The 23,599-nt window shown below is 47.5% G+C and overlaps 1 protein-coding gene across 7 annotated transcripts in view; it reads left to right on the top strand.

The window, feature by feature from the left end:
• The window catches only part of anks1b (ankyrin repeat and sterile alpha motif domain containing 1B), a 114,630-nt gene that overhangs the window by 77,112 nt on the left and 13,919 nt on the right, over positions 1-23,599 (top strand). For all 7 annotated transcript variants that reach the window (XM_037460209.2, XM_037460207.2, XM_037460206.2 and 4 more), the window contains 6 exons: positions 529-1,085; positions 1,693-1,815; positions 3,351-3,420; positions 5,044-5,150; positions 10,035-10,133; positions 10,796-10,948. In XM_037460209.2, the coding sequence (XP_037316106.2) occupies positions 529-1,085; positions 1,693-1,815; positions 3,351-3,420; positions 5,044-5,150; positions 10,035-10,133; positions 10,796-10,948 (1,109 nt within the window). The remainder of the gene's footprint in view (positions 1-528; positions 1,086-1,692; positions 1,816-3,350; positions 3,421-5,043; positions 5,151-10,034; positions 10,134-10,795; positions 10,949-23,599) is intronic.

Raw genomic sequence — 23,599 nt, forward strand, 5'->3', positions numbered from 1 at the left:
GTACGCAGATGGGACAACGAGCACAAACAGTAACGAGCAGACGGAGACAGAAGCGTCTTCTTGCAGAGGATCAGGAGGAGCTTTCAGCTCTTTCACCCCGCTGCGCACAGACAGAGAGAGAAAAAAAAAAAACCAGACTAAAGCCCAGTGAGTGGTGTGCGAACGTCTGCTCCGATGACTCTGCGCGCTCATGCAGGAGTTCAGACGTAAAGGTGTAAAAAAAAAAAAAAAACTCAAGTCATGAGTTCTTTTATTTCAAAGCCTTTCAGCAGGAGAGCAGAAGATGTATTACCTCCTCCTTATCTTCCTTCCTGCAGCTTTGGTCGTTTTGTGTTACTGTTGTTCTGCTCTCCCCTCTCTGGTTCCACAGTGAGACAAGCATTTCGCTATTTAAATATTGATGTGCTTTATTTGTTCTCCGTTGGTGTGAATCTTTGTTGTTACAGGCCCACTTTATGCAAATCTCTAATTTAATCCTAATCACTCAATGTATTTTGTTTTTTGTGTGCGTCCGTTTCCTCTGTGCAGACGACGGGCCGTACCAGCGAGACCCCCCCCCCCCTCCTCCTCATCCTCCTGCTCCTCCTTCTCTCTGCTCTTCCTCCACACCCAGCGCTCTGTTGGAGGAGCGCAGGAAGAGCCACATCCCAGAGGAGTTTGCGGGCCTCCTGCATGGATCCTCCCCGGCGTGCGAGACGCCCGACACCCCCTTCCACCTCTACAGCCCCAAGCCCCGGAAGCACGGCGGCCTGCTGCCGAGCCCGGACATCGGCGACATCGTGAAGGCGAAGCCTTCCCAGAAGCCGCAGGTGGTGTACCGGACCATCTTCCACACTCGGGTCAACCAGGAACAGGCCCGACCCGCGGACTCCTCCTCCTCCTCCACCTTCTCCTGCTCCTCTGGTCAGAACGGGGGCGTTCCAGAGTGCATCCAGGCGGGCGGCGGTTCGGGCGGTGCTGGCTGCGACGAGCGGGCCTGCACCCTGGGGAGGATGAGGTCCATCCCCCGCAGCGTGCTGGACCTGCAGCGGTCCAAGTCTCTGTCCAAGTCCGATTCCAACCTGGTGGCCGTATCTCCCGTACAGGTCGGTTCGTCCCTTCCGTGTCCCCTTTGTCGTTTTCATCTGAACTCAACCATTAATTGTGCAGTTCTAGTGTTGAGCCTGATATTTGAAGCCTATACAGTAGGTTGCATTATGGAGGCGAGTTAAATCTTTAAAACGCTTCTCTCTCTGATGTTTAGACTTTTATGTAGGAGGCCGAGGAAAACATAAAAATCTCTTTTATCAAAAGTTATAAACAAGTTTCTCTTTTTTAGAAAACTTAAGGGTCAGGTCTCAGTTTGCAACGAGAGCAAATGCATTCACTGGAAATATTCAGGTGAATGAATTATGCAGCTATTATGCAGATAGTTAGCATCCTGCTGCATCATGCAGGCTGACTTCAGACGCAGCGCAGAAGCCAGTGCAGCCAATTAGCTGACACGCTAATCTGGGCCATTCATTGCAAATAAATCATACGCTAAATAAATAGTCTGTTTGAAGAAAAATGCCTCATTACAGATGAATCTTTGATAAGCACTGAAATAACTTCGGCTCCTCGCATAGTTATGAACTTTAGGTGTCATTTATCTGACTCACAATAAGTGAAGAGATAAGTTCTGAGGCGTAAATGTGATGCTTTTGTGTCTAGGAGGAGCACGGCTGGGGGTCCGGGTCTCGTGGCCAGGGGCCCGGAAGTCTCAGCCCAGGGGAGGGCTCCGGCCCGGGGGGACCACTGGAGAGAACACCCTCCTTCACGGCTGAGTGGGAAGAGGTAGGGAAAAGAAATGGGGGAGGGGGGACTGATGTTTTCAGTCAGTTGATAATGAAGCAAAGTGGGGAAGAAAAACAGGTTAATGAGTTTATTTTACTGGGGCACTACATGCATATCGGTGAAATTGAAGCACCTCTGCAGGTGGGGGGAGGTGGGGGGGGGGCAGTGGAAAACCTCAGTGCACTCGGGTCTTCAGTGTTTTCCTCCCTTTAAAAGCTGCTGTGCTGCAGAAGGAGCCCCAGTGGCGGCTCACTGTGCTCCCACCATGATGAGCTGCAGAGGGCGGAGGACGAGGGTGCGTTTGTGCCCCTGGGGGGGGGGGGGGGGGGCGGGGGGGCCCTTTTCGGTACCAAAGCGCCTCTGACCCAGATGTCATCCATTAACCGGACTGCCCCTTGGTAAAGACTTTGGCTCACTGACTCATTAGACCCATTGGCCCCGTTCGCCCCGCAGACAGCACTGATGTCTGAATCCTGCACCAGATTTTACTTTCTTAAGATTAGATTGTGTTCTAATCATCAGAATGACGTTCAGTGAGTGAAAGTACATTTGTGCGTGCCTGTTATATTCATCAAATCGCTGATGGTGATGAATTACCATATGGAATTTCCCACAATCCCCAGCAATTAGGTTGACCTTTCCTGTGTAATTGCGTGGCGCCGGGTACGAGATAAGATGGCTCCGGGGGAAATTGCGGCGTGATATATGGGGATTTAAAAAACAAAAAACAGTTGCAAAACTCTATTTGCAGCACATGCTCAGGAAAGCGTTGCTTTATTAGCGGAGGAGTCATGGGGGGGGGGGGGGGGTGTCCCAGAACTGTCACTGAGCTGGAGATATCCAAGCTCATTAGCGCCACAGGCAAGGTGGCTCCTGCACGTTGTGCTTTCACACGGCTTTACCTTGAGAATCGCTGATTGTTTGCGGTTATTTGGATGCTAATTATCAGCCTGCAGGGGAAGCTGTGTTTAATCTCAGCAGCAGTGGGTCTGTCGAACTCACGTTTGTACGATCTGTAGTGTGAAATACGTGTTTTATACCTTTTTTTTTCTTCCACAAGGGCTTGTTAACAAAATTAGAAAAATGAGCAAATGAGCGACAAAGAGGACTTGAGAAATATACGTCGTGTTTTACTGCTTGAAGCAGCATCAGTGAAGTCGGAGGCTTATGTGCCACTTCATCCAGAACCTGATCGACCATCTTGTGAAATGCAGTCACATCTTACGCCCTTTTCGGGTTCCAAACTAGACATCGCTACCCGCTCATCCAGGCTCCATCGTGGTCAGCAGCAGGTCCAGGGTCAGCCTCTGAATGGCCCTCCATCATGAATGGGTCTCCCTCATTTGCTCCTCCTTATTTTTTTTTTCAATTCACAGGGGGGGGAATGAGTGTGATCCAGCGAGCTGCCGGGCGTAATGATCGTTTGATGTGACTCTTGAATCCAGAAATAGGGGTTAGCCTTATTACTGGAAACTGGCTTTTCCCTTGAACTTCTCTCTCTCTCTCTCTCTCTCTCTTTCTCATTTGTTGCTCAGATCGACAAGATCATGAGCTCCATTGGTGCAGGAATAGGAAGCGGGTTGGACATCAAGGAGGACACCTCAGGTAAAGTACACACAGGTGTATATATATGTGTGTGTGTGTGTGTGTCAGTAAATCTAACACGAAGCACAACTCTGGTTTATTACTACCCGGGTGTTATTTTAGTAGCTTTTGGCCGTTGCTGTGTGATAAGACCCGAGTAATTGCTGTGCTCTGGGAACACTGCAACGATTTTACAATAAAGTCCAGCGCCGCAGTAAACGGCAGCATTCAGATATCCAGCCAGCGGGTTTTACAACCAGTTCATGAAATACCAAGAACGCATCACACACACGTTTTGTTTAAGAGAAAAAACAGTGAATTGTGATAAATCGGCGTTATTGTTTCAAGGTAAATGAGTGTGTGGGGGAGTTTGCCTCCCCCCCCCACCCACCTACATACCTCGAATGCACGCCACTCCTCTCTATTTACTGCGTTCCGCCGCCTCTCCCCGTGGAAACTCTTCCACCTGCTGGTCTCCTCCTCCTCGCTCCCCCTCTCTTTTTCTCTATGGACGCTAAGCCTCCTAATGCTAACCATGGTTACCACGAGGAGAAATCCTGTTTGTGCCAAAGCAGCCTCCCCCCACAACAAACCACAACACAGCGACAAACACGCACCTATAGATGCAGCTGCATGATGCACGCTGTGTGTGTGTGTGTGTGTGTGTGTGTAGGAGGGACCCCTGCTTCTTGCAGACAAAGAAGCTGTAGCTGTTTTGATGGCCAATCATTAGCAGAGCGAGCCAGATATACGAGGAGCGGCAGGGTGACGATCTACACCGTGAGAGGAGATAGAGACAGGAGGTAGAGCGAGAGAGAGAGAGAGAGAGAGAGAGAGAGAGAGTGAGGGAATGAGGGAGGAAAGCAGTGCTCAGAGAGAGGAGGGAGAGCGAAGAGGCTGCAGAAGCATACAGATGAGTGGGAGTACTTGATAAAGAGGAATCTACAGCGCATGCAGCTCTCTCGCTCTCTTTCTCGCTTTCTTTTACACACACACACACACACACACACACACACACACACACACACGCGCGTTTGAGGGAGCCGCCAAGCGAGCGCAACAGCTGAAAAGACAGCGGCTGCTGTGGCGTGCGACACGCACGCACACGCACGCACACACACAGTCGGTTGCTTTCGCTCGCGGATCCGTACCTCCGATTCCAACGCCCACCCTCTGGCAGGATTTAACCCCCAGGACGGCGGCCCCTTTCTGGATACAACTTCAGCTTCCCCCCCCCCCCCCCCCCCCCCCCCCCCTTGCTGCCGGATCCAGAGACGGCAGCATCCGGACGCCTCAGCCCAGCCTTTGCCCGCTTGCACCCTCGCCCGCTCCCTCCTCCGTCCTCGCCATGCCTCTAGCCTAGCCTCCACTTGCTCCTTCTCCTTCGACTTTCTTCTCCCCCTCCCCTCCCCTCCCCCTCCCCCGCCCCCCCCACCTCCTCTCCTACCTGCCTCCCTTTTAATTCTCCTCCCCCTCCGGCTGCCCTACCGAAAGATTTCCTCAAAAGCATGGCGGGCTCCTTCGACAGCCACTTTGCCCGCCATAACATGATGTGGCAGTGCCAGCTGTCTCAGCCGGATTGCCGCTGCTACCGGGTGGACGGCTACTCCTTACTGAAGCGTTTGCCCCTCCACCCCCTCATAGGTCCCCGCTGCCCCATGCAGTCCGTGGGCCAGTGGCTCGACTCCATCGGTCTGGTCCAGTACGAGAACCACCTGCTGGCCAATGGATTTGACAACGTCCAGTTCATGGTGAGTGTTTGCTTTAATTGTAATTCTCTCTTTGCTCTCTCTGAGAGATCATCTCTTCATCTCATCATTTTTCGTTTATTGGATTTCCTCTTTTCTCCGTATCTCTCATCCTCGCTCCCTCTCCCCACTGATGCCATGTGAGGTCCTCCTACGCACAGAAATCCCATCTCCAGCATCAGGCCACAGGCTTGCGTGCTCATAATACGCAACAAACAAAAAAAAACATGCACGCACAAAAAGGTCCGTGCAGAGAAACCCAACCACTTGTAGCCTGCGGATGAAGCTGACGGACTATTTCCAATCCGATGGTTTCTTCATCGTATGAAGAGAAACTCGCTGGGTCATTTCTGTATTCAGCAACTCTTTTGATGTTTCTGTGTGTGTGTGTGTGTGTGTGTGGGTGTGTGTGTAAATGGGTATGACATAGCAGAGGGATGCTGACTCAAGGGCTTCGATTTGCAAACCAAAGAGAATTTGGAGCACTAATACTACTCTACCACCCTTCAAATAATAATGTTTTATTTATTTTTATTTTTTTGTACAGTTATCCCATTTTGACCACTCAAATGTACGTTGGGATCTGTATGAATATACAGAGCATTCTGCACGTCCACTCGCTGTGACCTGCATCTCTTTTCTTTGGTTACCGTGGCAACAGGATGAAATCACAGATTCAGTTTCTTTCTTCACGTGGCTGAGGCCATACTTACAAATATTAGGAAGGCCACGCTCGCTGATCTTGATAACCTTCACTCCGGCTCACACGCCTCAGGTCTCCACAGGGGCTTGTCATCATTTTTTACATGTCAACCACCCTACGCTACTGCATCTTTCTTTTAGCGATGTCGCCACAGGTCAGCCCTTCCTCCTCCACTCACACGCCGTCATATCAGTGACGTAACGTGTGGCGGGCCTTCAAAGAGAATTTAGGGATTCTCTGCTCGCTCTTGTCTTAAAATGTTTCTCAGTAGCTCATCTTCTCTGCAAGGCCTTTGGAGAGCATTAACGTTCGAAAGGGGCAGGAGATGAAACAGCCGAACAAACACCACGGGGACATCAAAAGGTCCTTTTGTGACTGGGCGTTCTCGGCTGAAAGTCACACTTGGAGTTTATAAACCTCTTTTTCTTTTTTTTGTGATGTTTTGGATTAAAAAGGAAGACATTTCATATTTGTGTTCCGCCCTCAGGAGACTCCATGTCTCCCAAGTACTGACGTTAATTCTGTCGAGTGGGGGGGGGAAATCTTCAGGGAATCTCCCGTTTAACGTCAGCTGTGGATTCTTTAAGGACAGCTTCTGGTCAAATGGATTTCTCACTCCACTGTAGGCTCATGATATGATCATCAAATGGAGGATTCAAACTGCAAACAAGTCAAAACATCTCCAGATGAATCTCCCCCCCCCCACCCTCCCCCATTTCTGATCCATATCGGCTACACACGAAGCCCCCGCATGAACACGTGCACATGGACCGCTCATCGCTAATTGGGGTCCTTCCAGGGGGGGGCGTGTCCTGTCCCCTTCACCAGCCCGTAGAGGACGTGAGCTGCCGGACTGATGGACACGCTGCTGAAGAGCCCGGGGGGGGGGACTCATCACACTCATTTCAAACGACTCTACATGAATGTATGCATGTGAGTGAGAGAGAGAGAGAGAGACACGTGTTTACATCATGAGACCCAAAATGTAAAATGTTACATGTGAAATCGATGCTGATGAGCAGTGAGACTGAACCAAGTCAACACATCAGAAAGGGAAGTGACGACTAGTTGATCCATCAGTCGGATTATGACTGTTTAGACCGTTTTCCGTTGGCGGTGTTCTTCTTCCAAATGATTGCAATCCGTAGAAAAAGATGGAGAGCTCCGACCTAAGTGGACCATCGAAAGGACGCTCCTCAGTGAACACTGAATCTTAGGACTCTGTGGAAGGGGCAGGAGGGGAGAGAGATGGAGGGCCAAAGTGGAAATGATACCATTAATACGCTTTGTTATCGCTCACTTGAGGGAGAGAGACCGAGGGAAACCCTTTTTATGAGCCACTGAGATAAACAAAACACAACAAAAAAAAGCTCCTTTTTATCGGGATGTTTTATTATTCGCTTACAGTCGACACAACGAAAGAGGAGAGACGGAAGCCGGTCGATGGAATGGGTTGGCGGTGCCAAATGAAGACTTGTAAAAAGTAGCTGATGGCGATAGCGGCGACGGCGAGGCCTGTGAAATGAATGAAACCACGTCAGCGTCCGTACCTCATTCAAAGCGTCCGGCTCTGATCCTCCTCGCGCAGGACGTTTTTTTACAATGAATGAAGAACCGAGGCGAAGGAACTCCTTCCTCTTCCTTTTTTTAGGATCCCAAAGGGGAGCAATTAGTCTTGGCTCTGAATCCCTCCGTGGTCCCTTGTGCTGTGGCTCTGTGAGTTATTACTCTGCCCTGGAGTTGTGGCACAGGGGACTTCGACTCTGGGCTCTGTTAGTCAGCCTGGAAGCTGATCTATGAGCACGGAGTTCTGTCTGTAGTGCGTTGGCATTGACAAGAAAAAACGGGTCCGTTAGCAGAATAAAAGACGGAAACCGTAAGAGCTGGTGAGTTGGATCTCGCTGATATTTTTGATCTGTTTTACGAGAGAGCGCCGTTAAACAAAAGCGCTGATTAACGCAACGGGCCCCTTTTGTGATAGTAGTGCTTAAATCATCTGCCTCGGCGTCCTAAATGTCCCGTTGGATCTTGTTGATTGTGAAGGGATATAATTATGTGAGGGGGGAGAGTGCAGCCAAATCAAATCAAAGACCATTTGCACTTTTTGTACAAGCTGTCGCCTGCTAATTTTAAAGTAAAGCTGCGCCTTTTCATTATTCTCAGATTACGTGGTTTCCCTGCAAAGATATTTAGTAAACAATCCAATAGATGTCCTTGAAGAATGCATTCTCTCTATTTATTTCAGGTTATTTCCATCCCCTTCTAGTGACCAGTCTTGTCCTTTTTAACCACCCGATGGCTCATTGCTGCGTTGGGTTGCGTATTTCTGCCACAGGCCTTGTTTCAGGTGGAATAGAACATCTGAGTTCACTCAGTTATCATTCATTTAGTGTACCTTTTAGTATGGTGTATTGATTTAAGAGCACATGTTACATGACATCATGTGACCACCACATTAAAATGACTTAACTTACAGTCCAAGCAAGTTACATTTTGTGAAATATTGCAGAATATTCAGACTTTTGTGGTGTTCCTCACGTTCATGTGATGTCCAACTTCGGTCTTAAGTCTTAAGGACCTGCTCAGATCCGTTGCTCAAGGGCTCTTCAGCAGTCACTTACAGAACCTTCACTGCAGATGTGTCCTCTAGTTTAGTGTGTAATGGATGGTGATCCATCATGTGCTAATCTAGCATCTTTACATTACATACATCTTCTGCTAGTACACCTCGAGTTTAAAAAGTAAAAAGGATTTCTTTCAGTGAAATGTTCCCGAGGGCACCGCTACTAAACTAAGGTTACCTTCCTACTTACTAATTAAAATGTCAGGGCATCGGAGGACTTTGTCCTCGGGCGCCTCGTTCCCCAGAGTGGACTTCTAGACAAAAGAAGTAAAGAAGCTGACACCTCCTACGAACCCCCCCGCCCCCCCCTCCCTCTCGTGTCTTAGTGGGACAGGAAGGACATATATGAGAGAGAGAGAGAGAGAGAGTCCTCAAACGGCCTCCAGGCCGCTCTTACTCTCTCTCCCTCCTCCTCCTCCTCCTTTATCTCCACCGTCACCGTGGCGATTGCCTTGCTTCACTTCCGTGGGGCTGCAGGTACCAGGTGCTATTTCAGGCTCACACGGCCCTTCTTTTCCCTCCTGCCACTTTCCCTCTAATTATCTGTGCGCACCAAGACTCTCCTGCCGACCCTCGGGTGGGGGGAGAGGGAGGGAGGTGGGGGGGGGGGGGGGGGGGGGTGTAGGCAGATGACTGATAGGCTTCTTAATGTTTCCCATTGGATTACCGAAGGTGAAAGTGTGTGAGACAGCCCCACTGTGTGTCTCCAATAAGAATGTCGGTTGTAGCTCTGCGGCGTGTTTTTCCTCCGTTTCTCTCTCAGCTTCTACTCACAGATTCTGCTCTCTGATGATGGGGCTGTTTTTTTTTGTTTTTTTTTGCGTGATAATCTGTCCCGTTTTTTGCCACCGCGGTGGAGTGTATGTTGTTGCGCAACACCCTGTTTGGATGATGTGCAGCACGGGTGTGAGTTTACGGATGTGGGGGTGTCGGTAACATTCACAGCAGCATCAGGAGGCACACGCAGCACATCCATAAATGGTGCTGAGGTACAATCTGCACAAAAAGACCAAAACGTGGCCCTTCCTGATCCCATTTATTTTTTGACCATCTGTCAAAACCTTTTTTTTTTTCTGTCTTGTTGTATTTATATAACGGCCCAGTTTGACTTGATTTATTTTCTCCTGTTAGTCAAGTATTAAACTTGGACTGAATGGGCAAAACAGACTTATTTAAGAGCCGTCATGTAAATATCAGACATTCCTCTAATGGCGTTACATTAATTTAAAACACTGTTTTACCAAACATACTCTCCAAAAAACATCTTTCCACACAGGCATTGCTTTCTATTCACTTGTGTGCACAAATAAAACTATTACCACCCTGTTTTAAATTACACGCATTGTTTAATTCCTCATGTATTTTAATCAGCAACATTATTGAACAAGGTGATGCACTGCAGACTTTTCAAATCAATCTGCATTTAAAGTGGATCAACACGCAACGATAATTGAACAAAAGAAAGACTTGATTGTCAAACGCGGTGCGAGTAAGTGAAACCCCGCCCTCGTTAACCCTGGCTTTCTTTCTTTTTTTTTCTTCTTTTTTTTCTTCTCTCCAGGGCAGCAATGTGGTGGAAGACCAGGACCTTCTGGAGATCGGGATCCTCAACTCGGCCCACAGACAGCGGCTCCTGCAGGCCATACGGCTGCTGCCCAGGGTCAGTGCTGCAGTCACAATCTGTGTAGTGTGGTGTCAAATGTAAGGATGCGAGTCGACCCGGACCCAAGGGGGGAGAGAAAAGAGACCGCTTTGCTCTTGTCTGCCGTCACACACGCAGAGACACACACACACACACACACACACACACACACACATGCTTGACTTAAGGTAGAGGACGTGGGCTTTTGTTTTGAAGCACCATTAGCTCTCTGGGGCAGTTGGGACTGTCTATATAGAAGTGAATGAATATTGTGACCCACTCTCTTAAGGCCCCCCCCCTCCCCCCCCACCCCCCGTGCTGTGGCGGTCCTGTCCCGCCTTGACTCCAAAGTTGTGTTTGCACGCTATCCGGCTGGAAGTTCTAACGTCCTCTTTCCGAGCTCGGGAACATTCGCTTCTCGGGGAGAGATCTTTCACGGATACATTTTTAATGACCCCCGTGTCCCCAAGTTTTGCCGCTGCAGCAGAATGAAGACGGCAAACGAATAAAGTGCAGCGCAGCGATGAAACCCAACTCACAACAAGACAAACGTGTCATTGAGGCTGCAGTGTAGTTGGCATGTGAACGGAGCGCACAAGGTGTTCTAAGCCACAGAGCTCCAGGTCAATGGTGAAAAACATCCAGAGGTTTCTTCTCCCCCCCCCCCCCCCCCCCCACAGGTGAGACCCGTCGGCTACGACGGAAACAACCCCACGTCGGTGGCGGAGTGGCTGGAGTCGCTGGAGCTCGGCGACTACACAAAGTCCTTCCTCGTCAACGGCTACACCTCCATGGAGCTCGTCAAGAAGATCTGGGAGATCGAGCTCGTTAACGTGAGTCGCATCGGGGGGGGGTGAGGGGGGGGTTTCAATCCCTTCTCCTGCGTGCCGCCCTGAAAAAGGCTCTCATTCAAAAGGACTTGAAGGGTGGAGTTCATGTTTGTTTTGTTTGGTCTGTGTTTCCAGATCCTGATTTAGTCTCGTAAAAAACAACAGGTTGTTATTGGATATTGGGAGTATTAAGAGATGGAAGACCACATCCTAAGATTATTGAATCAAACTGCTAGAATAATCTTTGCATCCCAACGGCAATCCATACATGAAATGTTATCTATCAAATCATATTTGGCATTTGGGTTATTTCCTTTGACCTCTAGACTTTTTGGAGCTCCTGCTGCTGGCTGCTTGCGTTAGAAATGAGTCTTTATATCTTAGCGTCGTCTCGCTCGAGGTCCATCTTTTAACTGGCGGCTTTCTTTGCGATGGAGGACAGCGGCTTGTCGGTCCCCGTCCTCGTCCCTCACCTCGCTCACGGAGTGGATTTGTTTCTCCCAATCAATAGACCGCCCCCCCCCCGTGGGCCTCGAACGTCAGCCGACGCGTGAGCTTTGTCCTCCACAGAGTTCCCTCTGTGGGAAAGATGCAGTCAGGCATCTCCACTCCTCACACTGCACCTCGTGCCGTTCGTGACCTGACTGCGTCCTGTTCACAGTTTGGAGCATTAGCGGATTGTCTGCAGCTGCTTTTCCCCCCTCGATTGCAAAGGTTGACGTTCGAGCGGCTACTCGGTCACAAGTGATGCAGGTTTTTGATTCAATTTCCACCGACATAAAAGCTGTGTGTGTGTGTGTTTTTATTTTTTTTGCTGCAACCCCGTGGAGAGATGTGCTGCTTTGATGCTGCTACTGTAACGAAATCATGCTCGATTGCAGAGGCTGCCTGATTTCGGCGAGGGGCAGGGAGGAGGAGGCGGAGGAGGAGGAGGAGGAGGGCTGCTCTTCCTTCCCAGCGGAGGATAAAGTGATAAAGTGATGAGTGATCAGCTGGAGGAGTTGGGGAGGGAGTTATATAAGCATGTGGGATGCAAGATGGTTTGCGGCGCTGGGGATGCCGCCCACACGCTGCTGCTGTGTGTGAGCGTCTGCATATGTGAGATGGACAAAGTGTTAGTGGTTGCTTTAGTGTCCACGTATGCGTGTTTTTAAAATGCCACACTTTGAGGACACAAGCTGTGTCGACACCCTGTGTGTGTGTGTGTGTGTGTGTGTGTGTAAAGCAGCATCTAAATGATGAGCACTAGTCCTATACTACAGACTGATTTTAACAGATGTGCATCTGCGGGTTAAACAGGAATATTGTATTGCATCAGGATTGTGTCTTGACAGAGGCTGCATTGCAGAGCAGAGCGACGCCACTAGAGGGCGCACAAGCAGACAGTGAGATCATAGAAGGAAAAGCGTGGATGTAGGTTGTGGTTAAATAAAGAGCTGTTTCTGTCAAATATATTTTTAATTTGTTTTTTGAGGATTCTTTGTAAAGGGAAAGTTGTGAAAAACAAAATAATAAATTGTCATGAGCAACTTTTATTTTTTCAAATGGTGCAGTGGTAGACCGTCACTGGAGTAGTCTCTGGGGTGATGAAGAGAGGTGTGTGTGTGTGTGTGTGTGTGTGGGACGCACAGATTTAACACAAAACGAGGGGATGCAGAGAGAGAGACATGGAAGGGAACAAAGTGTCTTTTCGAAATGCAATTTGTTTCCTGCTTTCATGTGATGGCCAGATAATGGCTGGTGCTGTGGTCTCCAGGGAGACACGGGAGGAGGAGCGTTGTTGTGTGTGTGTGATGTGGGTTTAAATCAGAGTAGATTGACTTAGCAGAGTTCCCCCCTATGCAGGTTCACTGTAAAATCAAGACAAATATTAACCGACAACCTTTCTTATTTTGTCCTTTTATCTCGTCTACGCTGATCAGTCTTTTAACTGTTATTCACATCATGACGTATATAACTTTAACTGTGCCAATATCTCTGTTTTTTGCTAATATCTTTTGGGAATTAAGAAGAAGCTACTGAAAAGGAAATTAATGTGGGATTAGTAAAAATGAAGATAAAAGGATGTAATCTTACTCCTACGTCTCTGTACACATGATCAACTTCTCTCATCTCTGGTAGAAATTATGGTCAAAACTACTTCAGAATTGTGCGTTTGTTTTAATGCAACTCCCATGTGACATCAAGACGGTGAACATATTCCCAGGTATTATGATCAATCTTTCAGTATCAATTCAGAGAAAAAAAAGCTTAGGTACTTTATTTCATGATTAATTGTCTTGGCACCTGAAATTAACACATTAAATCTTTAAATTATTCAATTTACATTAATAATTGATACGAATTCATTATTAAATATGTATGTGCACTGTAAGTGTGCACATACTGCTTATTATGGAAGTTTCTTTTTTTTTTTTTACAATATGCTAAAATAAAACTAATGGCGGTTCACAGAATCCAATTTGCTTCACCTGTAGCGCTAACGAGAGCAAATGAATAAGCGACCATTTAATGAGTCATTAATGTCTGAGGGCTTCATGACGTAAAGTCTCAAACATTGTGTGTGTGTGTGTGTGTGTGTGTGTGCCGAATGAGTGTTTTTATTGCATGGCAGATATGCATATTTCATTATTATTTCAAGAGTCCCATCCAGTCGTGGATGAGTGGACCTGTCCTATTTAATAGCACATGGAGAAGAAGGGCTCTTCTCACACACACTCCTTCTCAGGGATGTGCAGTCACGTTGTGTGTAGATCCACACGGTGGTGCTGCTGCCTCGCTCTTCAGTCACACCACCTTCTTCTCAAGAAGCCAAACAAGGGAAAAAAGAAAAGTGCGTCAAGGCTGCAAGATGCTCTCGTTCAGAGTGAGTCGTCTGAGCTGCACAGCGCAGCACTTAGAGGTGGACTTTGCTCCTGTGAGGCCAAATAGCTTCACGTCCTCTGGGAAGAATTTCCCTAATGTTTTTTGCATGAGTGTGCCGTGATATCACAAAAGGTGTGTGTGTGTGTCTGTGTGTGTGGTGGCTTTCATTTTGGGTTGTTGCTAGAAAATATTAGTAATATATAGTTATTTTTTCAGAGGGCAAAATCATCTTGTGACACCACAGATTCATTCTACGAGCCGGTAGAACAGTGTGTGAGCACTATGTATTAGTAGATAAAGTTATGTAGGATTAGAATTTCCATATATATATATATAGATATATATCTATCTATATATATATATATATATATAGATATTTACATCTAACTAATATATAGATGAACTAACCAGATCTATCCAGAACATCTTTCTAACAACATCTCTGTTGCTTCTGTACATTTGGATCAGACCTGACAGTTTGTGCTCACTTTTTGTTAGTGTGTATGTGTGTGTATATACATACACACACATACACACTCTATAAAACCCTATACACACTGTGTGTGTGTGTATATATATATATACACTCACCGGTCACTTTATTAGGTACCCCATGCTAGTAACGGGTTGGACCCCCTTTTGCCTTCAGAACTGCCTCAATTCTTCGTGGCATAGATTCAACAAGGTGCTGGAAGCATTCCTCAGGGAGTTTGGTCCATATTGACATGATGGCATCACACAGTTGCCGCAGATTTGTCGGCTGCACATCCATGATGCGAATCTCCCGTTCCACCACATCCCAAAGATGCTCTATTGGATTGAGATCTGGTGATTGTGGAGGCCATTTGAGTACAGCGAACTCATTGTCATGTTCAAGAAACCAGTCTGAGATGATTCCAGCTTTATGACATGGCGCTTTATCCTGCTGAAAGTAGCCATCAGAAGTTGGGTACATTGTGATCATAAAGGGATGGACATGGTCAGCAACAATACTCAGGTAGGCTGTGGCGTTGCAACGATGCTCAATTGGTACCAAGGGGCCCAAAGAGTGCCAAGAAAATATTCCCCACACCATGACACCACCACCACCAGCCTGAACCGTTGATACAAGGCAGGATGGATCCATGCTTTCATGTTGTAGACACCAAATTCTGACCCTACCATCCGAATGTCGCAGCAGAAATCGAGACTCATCAGACCAGGCAACGTTTTTCCAATCTTCTATTGTCCAATTTCGATGAGCTTGTGCAAATTGTAGCCTCAGTTTCCTGTTCTTAGCTGAAAGGAGTGGCACCCGGTGTGGTCTTCTGCTGCTGTAGCCCATCTGCCTCAAAGTTCGACGTACTGTGCGTTCAGAGATGCTCTTATGCCCACCTTGGTTGTAACGGGTGGTTATTTGAGTCACTGTTGCCCTTCTATCAGCTCGACCCAGTCTGGCCATTCTCCTCTGACCTCTGGCATCAACAAGGCATTTCCGCCCACAGAACTGCCGCTCACTGGATGTTTTTTCTTTTTCGGACCATTCTCTGTAAACCCTAGAGATGGTTGTGCGTGAAAATCCCAGTAGATTAGCAGTTTCTGAAATACTCAGACCAGCCCTTCTGGCACCAACAATCATGCCACGTTCAAAGTCACTCAAATCACCTTTCTTCCCCATACTGATGCTCGGTTTGAACTGCAGGAGATTGTCTTGACAATGTCTACATGCCCAAATGCACTGAGTTGCCGCCATGTGATTGGCTGCTTAGAAATTAAGTGTTAACGAGCAGTTGGACAGGTGTACCTAATAAAGTGGTCGGTGAGTGTATATATATGAATAATCTGTGTGTCAGAGATTCACCTTCGGGTCCTGACTTGTCCCTGCATTCCCCACTTCAAGAGGTATTTACACTCAAAACTGGGAATGTGTTCTGAAAAGCTGATAATGACTGTGTGTGTGTGTGTGTGTGTTTGTGTGTGCGGAACTGTACAAGGGGTCCAAAATAAATTGAGGACAATCATGAGCGTTGAGCCTTTTCTTCTACCGCTTGTTCTCCGTTGCCATGGCGGCTACTAGTTACCATAGAGACTAGAGATATGTGCACTTGGTATAAATGAAATCGGTTTGTGTGTGCGTGTGTGTGTCTGTGTGTGTGTACTGGATTGCCTTCTCCTGACACAACTCCAAATCATCTATCTGTGTGTCTTTGTGCGTGCTTGTGTGTGTGTGCATGTGTCATGTTCCTGTGCTTATCACCTTCTTTGTCACTTCTCCAAATGGACAGATTGTCTCACATCCCGACACCAGATGGTTCCTGCCTTCGTTAAGACGCTGCAGGATCAAACCCTATACATCATACTATGAGTCCTACACACACACAAACACACACACACACACACACCTACTAAAAATCCCCAAATTGAAATGTTGGAGACGTGTATGTCGTATCTCACTTGAAGGTTGTCACGCGTGTCCGTTGAGATGTGCGTGCATAGAGTACACGTAGAGTACGTGTGTAGCATGTGTACAGTACGTGTACTGTACAGTACGTGTACTGTACACAGTGTGGGGAGTGAGTAGCATCTGTGGTGTGGGTGGATTTGCCTCAGGACTGCAGTGTACTTCACCGTCGCTGCTCTCCTGCAGCCTTATTTGGCGTTTGCGCTTCCCGTCGTAGTGCTCACCGCGCTGGAGATGGCGTGGGAGGTACCGGGAGGCGTGTGTGTGTGTGTGTGTGTGTGTGTCCCGCCCGAGTGCACCCTGAACCCCGCCGCTGGTCAGGCTGCTTCACATCCACATTGGTCTTTGGTTGAATTCTGTTGGGACTCGATCTTCTTTCTTTGTTGCACTTCAGTTTGTGATTTCGATCATCATCATCATCATCTTCATCGGGTGTTTGCCAGGTCAACAGTAAATGCTTGATGGTCTTGAAAGTTTCTAGAAGGGAACATTCACACGTTTCCTGAACTTGTGATGGGGATCAATGTGGATTAAAAAGGTCTTTCACAAAACGAATACTGTGCCGTGGGGTTGTTCCTCAGCGAGGAGGCAATAAGGGTGAGTCATGCTCTATCTTTGGGTTTTTCTCTTACTGGATCACATACGTAGACTTTTAAAAGACTGAAATAGGCAGAATGACGTCAAGCTGCGCGGGTTGGATTTCATGCATGTGACACGGAGACCGATATATATATATATATATATATACTCCCATGCACAGGCCCGTCTTGTTTTGACGCACCAAAGTGGTCGTGTCCTGGAGTCAGCCGATGGATGTTTGCATATCCGACTGAACACCCTGCAGGTATGTTACACAAGCCTGCTCGGTGATGACGATGTTCTGAAGCAGGCGGGTCATAAAGCTGCGGTTAAAAAGTCCCAAACACACACATAGTTTTTGGATGGGCATCTAAATCACTGCAAGATACAGCAGCTGCGTCAGACCATGTGAGGATCTTTGATTGGACATCAAAGGTGATCTCCCAGCGAGCTAAAACCTGACGGTGACTCTTGGCACCAAGAATAAGCCCACCTCTGGAATTCTGGGTTAATTTTGGATGAATGTTACATCTGTCGTGAGGGGTTCTGAGCTGAAATAGCTGGATGACGGTGTGCATGTGTAGCTACGGCCAGGACACCGTCTGCTTAGCTCAGCAAAAAAACACAACTCTGTCAAAATAAAAAAACCTCTACGCAGGAAAAAAAAAAAAACTTATTTAATGTCAGAGAATTTGGTGTCATTGTGATGATAGTAACTGTCGCAACTCATGCTGCACACAAACAACACGTTCACACACTCCTCGTGAAGCAGCACGAGCTCGTCTCCGTACGGGCCCAGCGTCTCCATAGTGACGAGATGGAGAGGGGGAGGATGAGGAGGAGGAGGAGGGGGAATGTAAACTGGGTAGAGAGCGAGAGAGAGAGAGAGAGCGAGGGGGAGCGTGCTCAGGCAGAGACATGTAGGAGATGCAGTCTGGCTGCAGTGAGCTGAAGAAAGAGGAGGAGTTGGTGAGCGCTGGAAAATCTGCACAAGAGAGCGAGAAAGAAGGGAGACGGAAGCTGGTGGCGAAGAGGCGAGGGAGTAAATCTAGGGAGGCGAGGTTTCAAGATCGAGCAGAAAGAAGGACACAGGGAGAGAGAGAGAGAGAGAGGATGACCAACTTCTAAGCGCGGAGAATTAAACCCCCGGGAGGAGCCGAGGAACCTTCCGTCCACCTTTCATCTGGAATAAGTCCAGTCCTGAGGAGAGGTAGGAAGAGGTCCTTTCCGTTGTTAATGTCATGCATCCTTCTCAAAGTGAGCTCTCCCGTGGCGCTCGATCCACGCTGCTGACGAGGCGGTTTTCTTGCGGCTGCGTGCGTACAGGAGTCAAAGATGCTTTTTGTGCGTCTCCGTGGTGGGAGTCTGAGAGGCTGAGCTCGGTGTGGAAGCCACAGAGCATCCTTCTCCTCCTTTGCATACAACTTAGGGGGGGGGGGGGGGGGGGGGTGTATTTCACAAGTGTCGCGCAACAAAAGAGAGTCCTTCCTTTTTGTCTCTCCTGCCTGGGAACCTTTGGACGTGAATAGATTTTCTCGGATGGTCGAGCCGGTTCCCTTGACATTGTGTACTGGGCGCATGTTTGGGTTTTCTTGGGCATGAACCCAAAGTGGATCAAGCTCTCATGAAGACCTTCTGAAAGGCAGCTCATTGCGTGTCACTCCGTTTTTTACAGCTATTATTCTATAGTAAAAAACAATTTGTTTGCTGTTGTCTTGTGACAGGAAAGGGAAGAATTTAGTTGCTTCAGAGCGCGATGCTTTTAGTTTGTAAGAGTTTAGTTAAAAATCTGTCAGTCACGGAGAGAAACTGCAAACTCGCATTAGCACACAACGGCTTGGGCCGCTGCGATTGGTTTGATTGTTCAGGGCTTTTTAAAAATGTTTTTCTAGTGAAAGACATCTGCGACTTTCTGTGAGTAAGTTACTGGAAATCGAGGGCCAAGATGACGAGTGCATATTTCCCTGCCTGTTTGAACTCGTATTGCGACACCGATGACGGGGAACAAGGCAGCAGCTATTGAGCAAGAGCGGAGCGGCAAGTGAGGACCCTGCGGGAGGCAAATAGCGGGACGGAGTGAGACAGGTCCCAGCAGGAGAAGTGAATGTCTTCCCCCAGCTGTTGTAAAACAGCCTGGACGCACGGAGAAATTGAATCCGAAGTCTTGTTGGATGCTTTCTTTTTTTTTTTTTTTAAGCTAAGACGAATCACAATCCTGTCCATCGAGTCGTCACGACGACCCCCCCCCCCCCTCGGTGACCTCAACGTGATGGACGAGGTCGAGAGAGACAAATCGCAGACAAAAGCGTCCAGTAACGGGACAATTTATATACATTTTCACAACCTTTTTTTAATTGTATGTAGTTTAACAACCTACCGTTATCGCCTTTTGAACGATTCATAGCGTCACCCCTTCTTTTTCACGGCCTTCGGTCACTGGCGTGATTAAGGTTCATTTGACAAGTGTTGACATCTTATTTTGGGACTGAAGTGGGTCACAAACAGGAGGACTTAGCTGGCTGTGCAGGTAGTGGCAGCATCGGGGTGACATCTGGAGAATGACATCCTGGCTGCTTCTAATATCTGGATACACTTACACCGCTGCTCCGATGGTTATCTTCTGTCCAAATATTTCTGCCCACTTATTGACAAGTGTAACTGTGTTGTGAAATGTGGCTGATGGAACTTTGGATTCAAATACAGCTTTACAACCAAAACGAGCATCTAATTATGCTGCACGGATATTTTTGTGTGAACCGCACTCTACGGAGTGCGAGGTACAGGACAACGGCGTAAACGTCAGTCTACTGGACGCTCTCTCTGTTGCCATGGCAACCGTAATTGTGCAAAGCAAAAAAAAAAAAGAAGTACGTTTCAGCCTTGATCTGTGATAAAGAGTGTGAAATACAGCCGTGGAGATAAAAGATTCTCCTCTTTTATTCATCTCATCTTGAGATTCTTTAATGAGTATTCATCCATTTTTGTCATGAAATTGAAGCTTTTTTACGTTTTAACACTTTAATTTTTACCGTTTGTAAAGTTTGAAGGTGGATGATCTTGTTGAAGCACCCACACCAGATAGTGCTGTGCTCATAAACACACACACACACACACACACACACACACACACACACAGTTATTGATGTTCACACACAGCCTGGTGCCCCTATGAGTCGGTTCCATCTCATGGCTTTGAAGAATTTATTAACCCAGAAAAGTATCATACACCACTTTCTCTCTCTCATCATATTGGCAATTCAACCCATGAGCTGCTCTGTGTGTGGCAAAGTGTGTGTTTGTGCAGAGGAAAAGGTTGGAGAGATCTTGCTTCAACCCTGATCCTGTGCAGCACTTGGCAATGTTTGCTCACACACACACACACGCGCACACACACACACACACACACACACACACACACACACACACACACACACACACACACACACACACACACACACACACACACACACACACACACACACACACAGCCTGTGCTTCTAGTCATAGTTACAGTTCTTGTGCTATTAATGGAGACATATCTGTCCATGCAGGCAGGCTTATTAACGCTACTCTCTTATTGGCTGCCGGTACTGTCGGCACAGAACCGAGTCATCCTATTGGTCCCCCTTGGACATCAGTTTCTACAAACTTGGCTGCAATTCCCCTCCGCTCTCTGGTTGCTAAGCAACCAGTGGTCTCTGGTTTTTCTATGATGCCCCCCCTTAATGTAGTGTGTGTGTGTGTGTGTGTGTGTGTGTGTGTATACACACTGTTGCTTGCTTTCTGAGGGTAATAGAATATGTTGTGTGTAGAGCGTGTGTGTTTGTGTAGAGTGTATTGAGAGTTTGTGCAAATCAATACTCATCATTTCAGCCAAAATGCCCCCCCCCCCCCCCCCCCCAACAATACACCAGTCAAGTGAGCGATGCATGGGCGAGGAAGGTGTCTGCTGTGATTAAGTATTCAGGCTTAGAAACATGTCAGATATGGTGACGATGTTGGTGTGAATGTCTCTACTCATTACCCACATTACATCAATGCTCTTCTATAACAAAACCTAATGATTGCTTCTTTCTTCTACGTCCCTTCTTAGCCAACAGATTAAGTGCCACAGGCCAGACATCATTATCGGCTGATGTTTATCTCCAATGTACATTTTCTGGCTCAAAACCACTTGTAAAGCGGTAATTATACTACTCAGCTAGGATAAATCACCCTCGCTCATTTTTAAGGTGCCAATCTTGAAGATTTTCACTTCAAAAAATGTCATTATATATATTACATTACATAACATGTATTGCCTTTGGCAATGTTCCTGGAAAAAAAAAAACGTTTTATTAAATCTTTTCTTCACACATTGACGAACGGACATTTTAAAAGCTGCCAATTTGAAATCGTAATACTTTATTAAAGAAAAATCAGGAAATCTAATCCACCAATATTACCAACATGTTTATTATTATTCTATGCACTGACAATGTAATATATAAATAGAACTTTTGGGATATTTGATCCCCAAAAACTAGGTGAAACCACAGATCCTCAAAGACACTTCAGAGGACGCAACCTCGATGTCCTTGCTACCCACCCACAGCCGCGTATTCAACCCCCGAAACTGAGTCAGACGCGGCCTATTTGCCGATCAATAATACCATTCAATCCTCCTGTAGTGTACCTTGATCCGGGCAATTTAAGAAACCCAAGCTAGTGATCCTTTGATCCAGAAAAAGTCGATGGGAGGATTCTTCAAAGGGTCGAACCCCCAACCCGCACCATTAACTGACAGCCCCTGGAGGGGCTTTGGGAGGTCCGTGGACATCGCAGAGGTCGCGACCTCCCAGACTGCAGAGGGAGGGCTGATTGATCGTATCGATTGTGAGCCTGGAGAAGGTAGATAGGAGCAGCGAGAGCTAACAAACAAAAAGGTGGACCAATCACATGCGGGTTGCCGGGGCAGAAGAGAACAAAAACCGCTCCATGACACTCTGGCGCTATTTATTCTCCGAACCGTCTTTGCTCTTCTAAGCGCCTCCTCCTGATATCTGGCTGCGGAGCCGGAGAGAGGAGCGAAAGGAGGACAAACTGGGAGAAACCGGAGCAGATGACGAGCGGCTAATTTGAGGTCAGGGGAACCCGGGCGGGCCGTCGTTAAAACGCCGCGCTGCCTTGAGCACAGACAGCGGAGCGCACTGTCGCTCTCACGCTCCAGCGACCCGACAAGCGTTGGCGCTCCCCTCCGGTGGGAACCAGAGAAAAGGCCTTTTGTCTCCGGGTGGCCTGATTGAGAGAGGTTGTTGGTAATAACCCCCCACATCCCCCCACCTAAAGTTCATACAAATTCGGGCATCTTCTCAGAGTGTCGTTGTTGCTGGACGAAATGACGTTGAAGCTGCGATGAACCATAACGTTGTTGTGAGGAAGAACACCGCCTGTCTTAAACCCGCATGTGTGTGGCGACTAATGCGCCGATGGAGCGCCTTGGATGTGGCCTGACGGGATTAGTGCATTGATCGACACACACACGCACACACACGCAAACAGACACACAGACACAGACAGACGCACGCGCCAAATATTGGAATTAGAGAGTGCCCCAAATCACTTAGCGCTTTAATAAAGTGAAGACCGGAGGGTAAGTAAAGCCACTCCGTTCCAATGCAAACAGGGAGGGGGAGGGATACAGTGGCAGATTGGGTCGACTCTACCGGCTCTCCGAGTCCATTCGGACGGAGCGGTGAGTGGTTGGTGCTGCGGGGTTGGGGGGAGTAAGGGGGTACAGATGTGTGTGTGTGTGTGTGTGCGCCGCTACGCTTCTCCCCTGTCAGTACACCGAGATGCTTCGAATATAATTTAAATGCAAATGCAAACGGGGCGATACCGCAGTCAAGCATCACAGAGTGAGAGCGCGATGCTGTGTTTTAACAATAATGGTCGCATTGCATTCACATTCTTAACCATTCAGGGATAACAATATGATCTACGTGTGTGTGTGTGTGTGTGTGGGGGGGGGAGGGGGCGGTGAAAGGGAGAGTACCCATCCACGTGCATGTGGATATATATATATTTATTTTTAGGATGAGTGTGTGTGGGTGACTGCTGCTGCTGCGTTGCTATGGTGACAGTTGAACTCCGGGCCGAGGTTGAGGCCTCTACTGAAGTTGAAGTAGATGCTGTTGCATAAGAAGTGTAACGTGCTGACACACACTCACACACACACACTGCTGATACACACACACACACACTCGAATGCGCATCATCTCTCCAGAGAGAGTGTGTGTGTTTGTATGTGATGAAGCGACAGTGAGGACTGGTGTCCCGCTACAGACCCTCAGGAGACAGACAGGAGACAAGAGGCAAAAGCATGAATAAATCCTAACCTTTACTACAGCGGGTGAAAAGAAAAAAGCCCTTACTCGGGTTATTTAGTACTTTGTAGTTCAGTGAAAAGTCATCAAGTGGGTCCAATGAACTGCTGTGAGGCGAAAAATCTTGCAAAATATATTTAGCTATATTTCATGAGTATATTCAGTGCACGTCCAGTACGACTTTTGAATAAAGAATTTGGCCCCTTTTAAGGAATAGCATATTTTCCTCAGGGCTGCCATTTATTTTCAATATAGATTTATTCTGTCCTCAAATGCCTTCATTATAAAAGATTTAAACTGCATCACACTATCCTCAAACTTAATGACATTATCAAATGGCTCATTTTGTCAGACCAGTCCAAAAACAAGAGACATTTAGTTTATGCAGCAGATAAAAATGATTAA

This window comes from Pungitius pungitius, chromosome 2, assembly GCF_949316345.1.
Source record: "Pungitius pungitius chromosome 2, fPunPun2.1, whole genome shotgun sequence".
Lineage (NCBI taxonomy): Eukaryota > Metazoa > Chordata > Actinopteri > Perciformes > Gasterosteidae > Pungitius > Pungitius pungitius.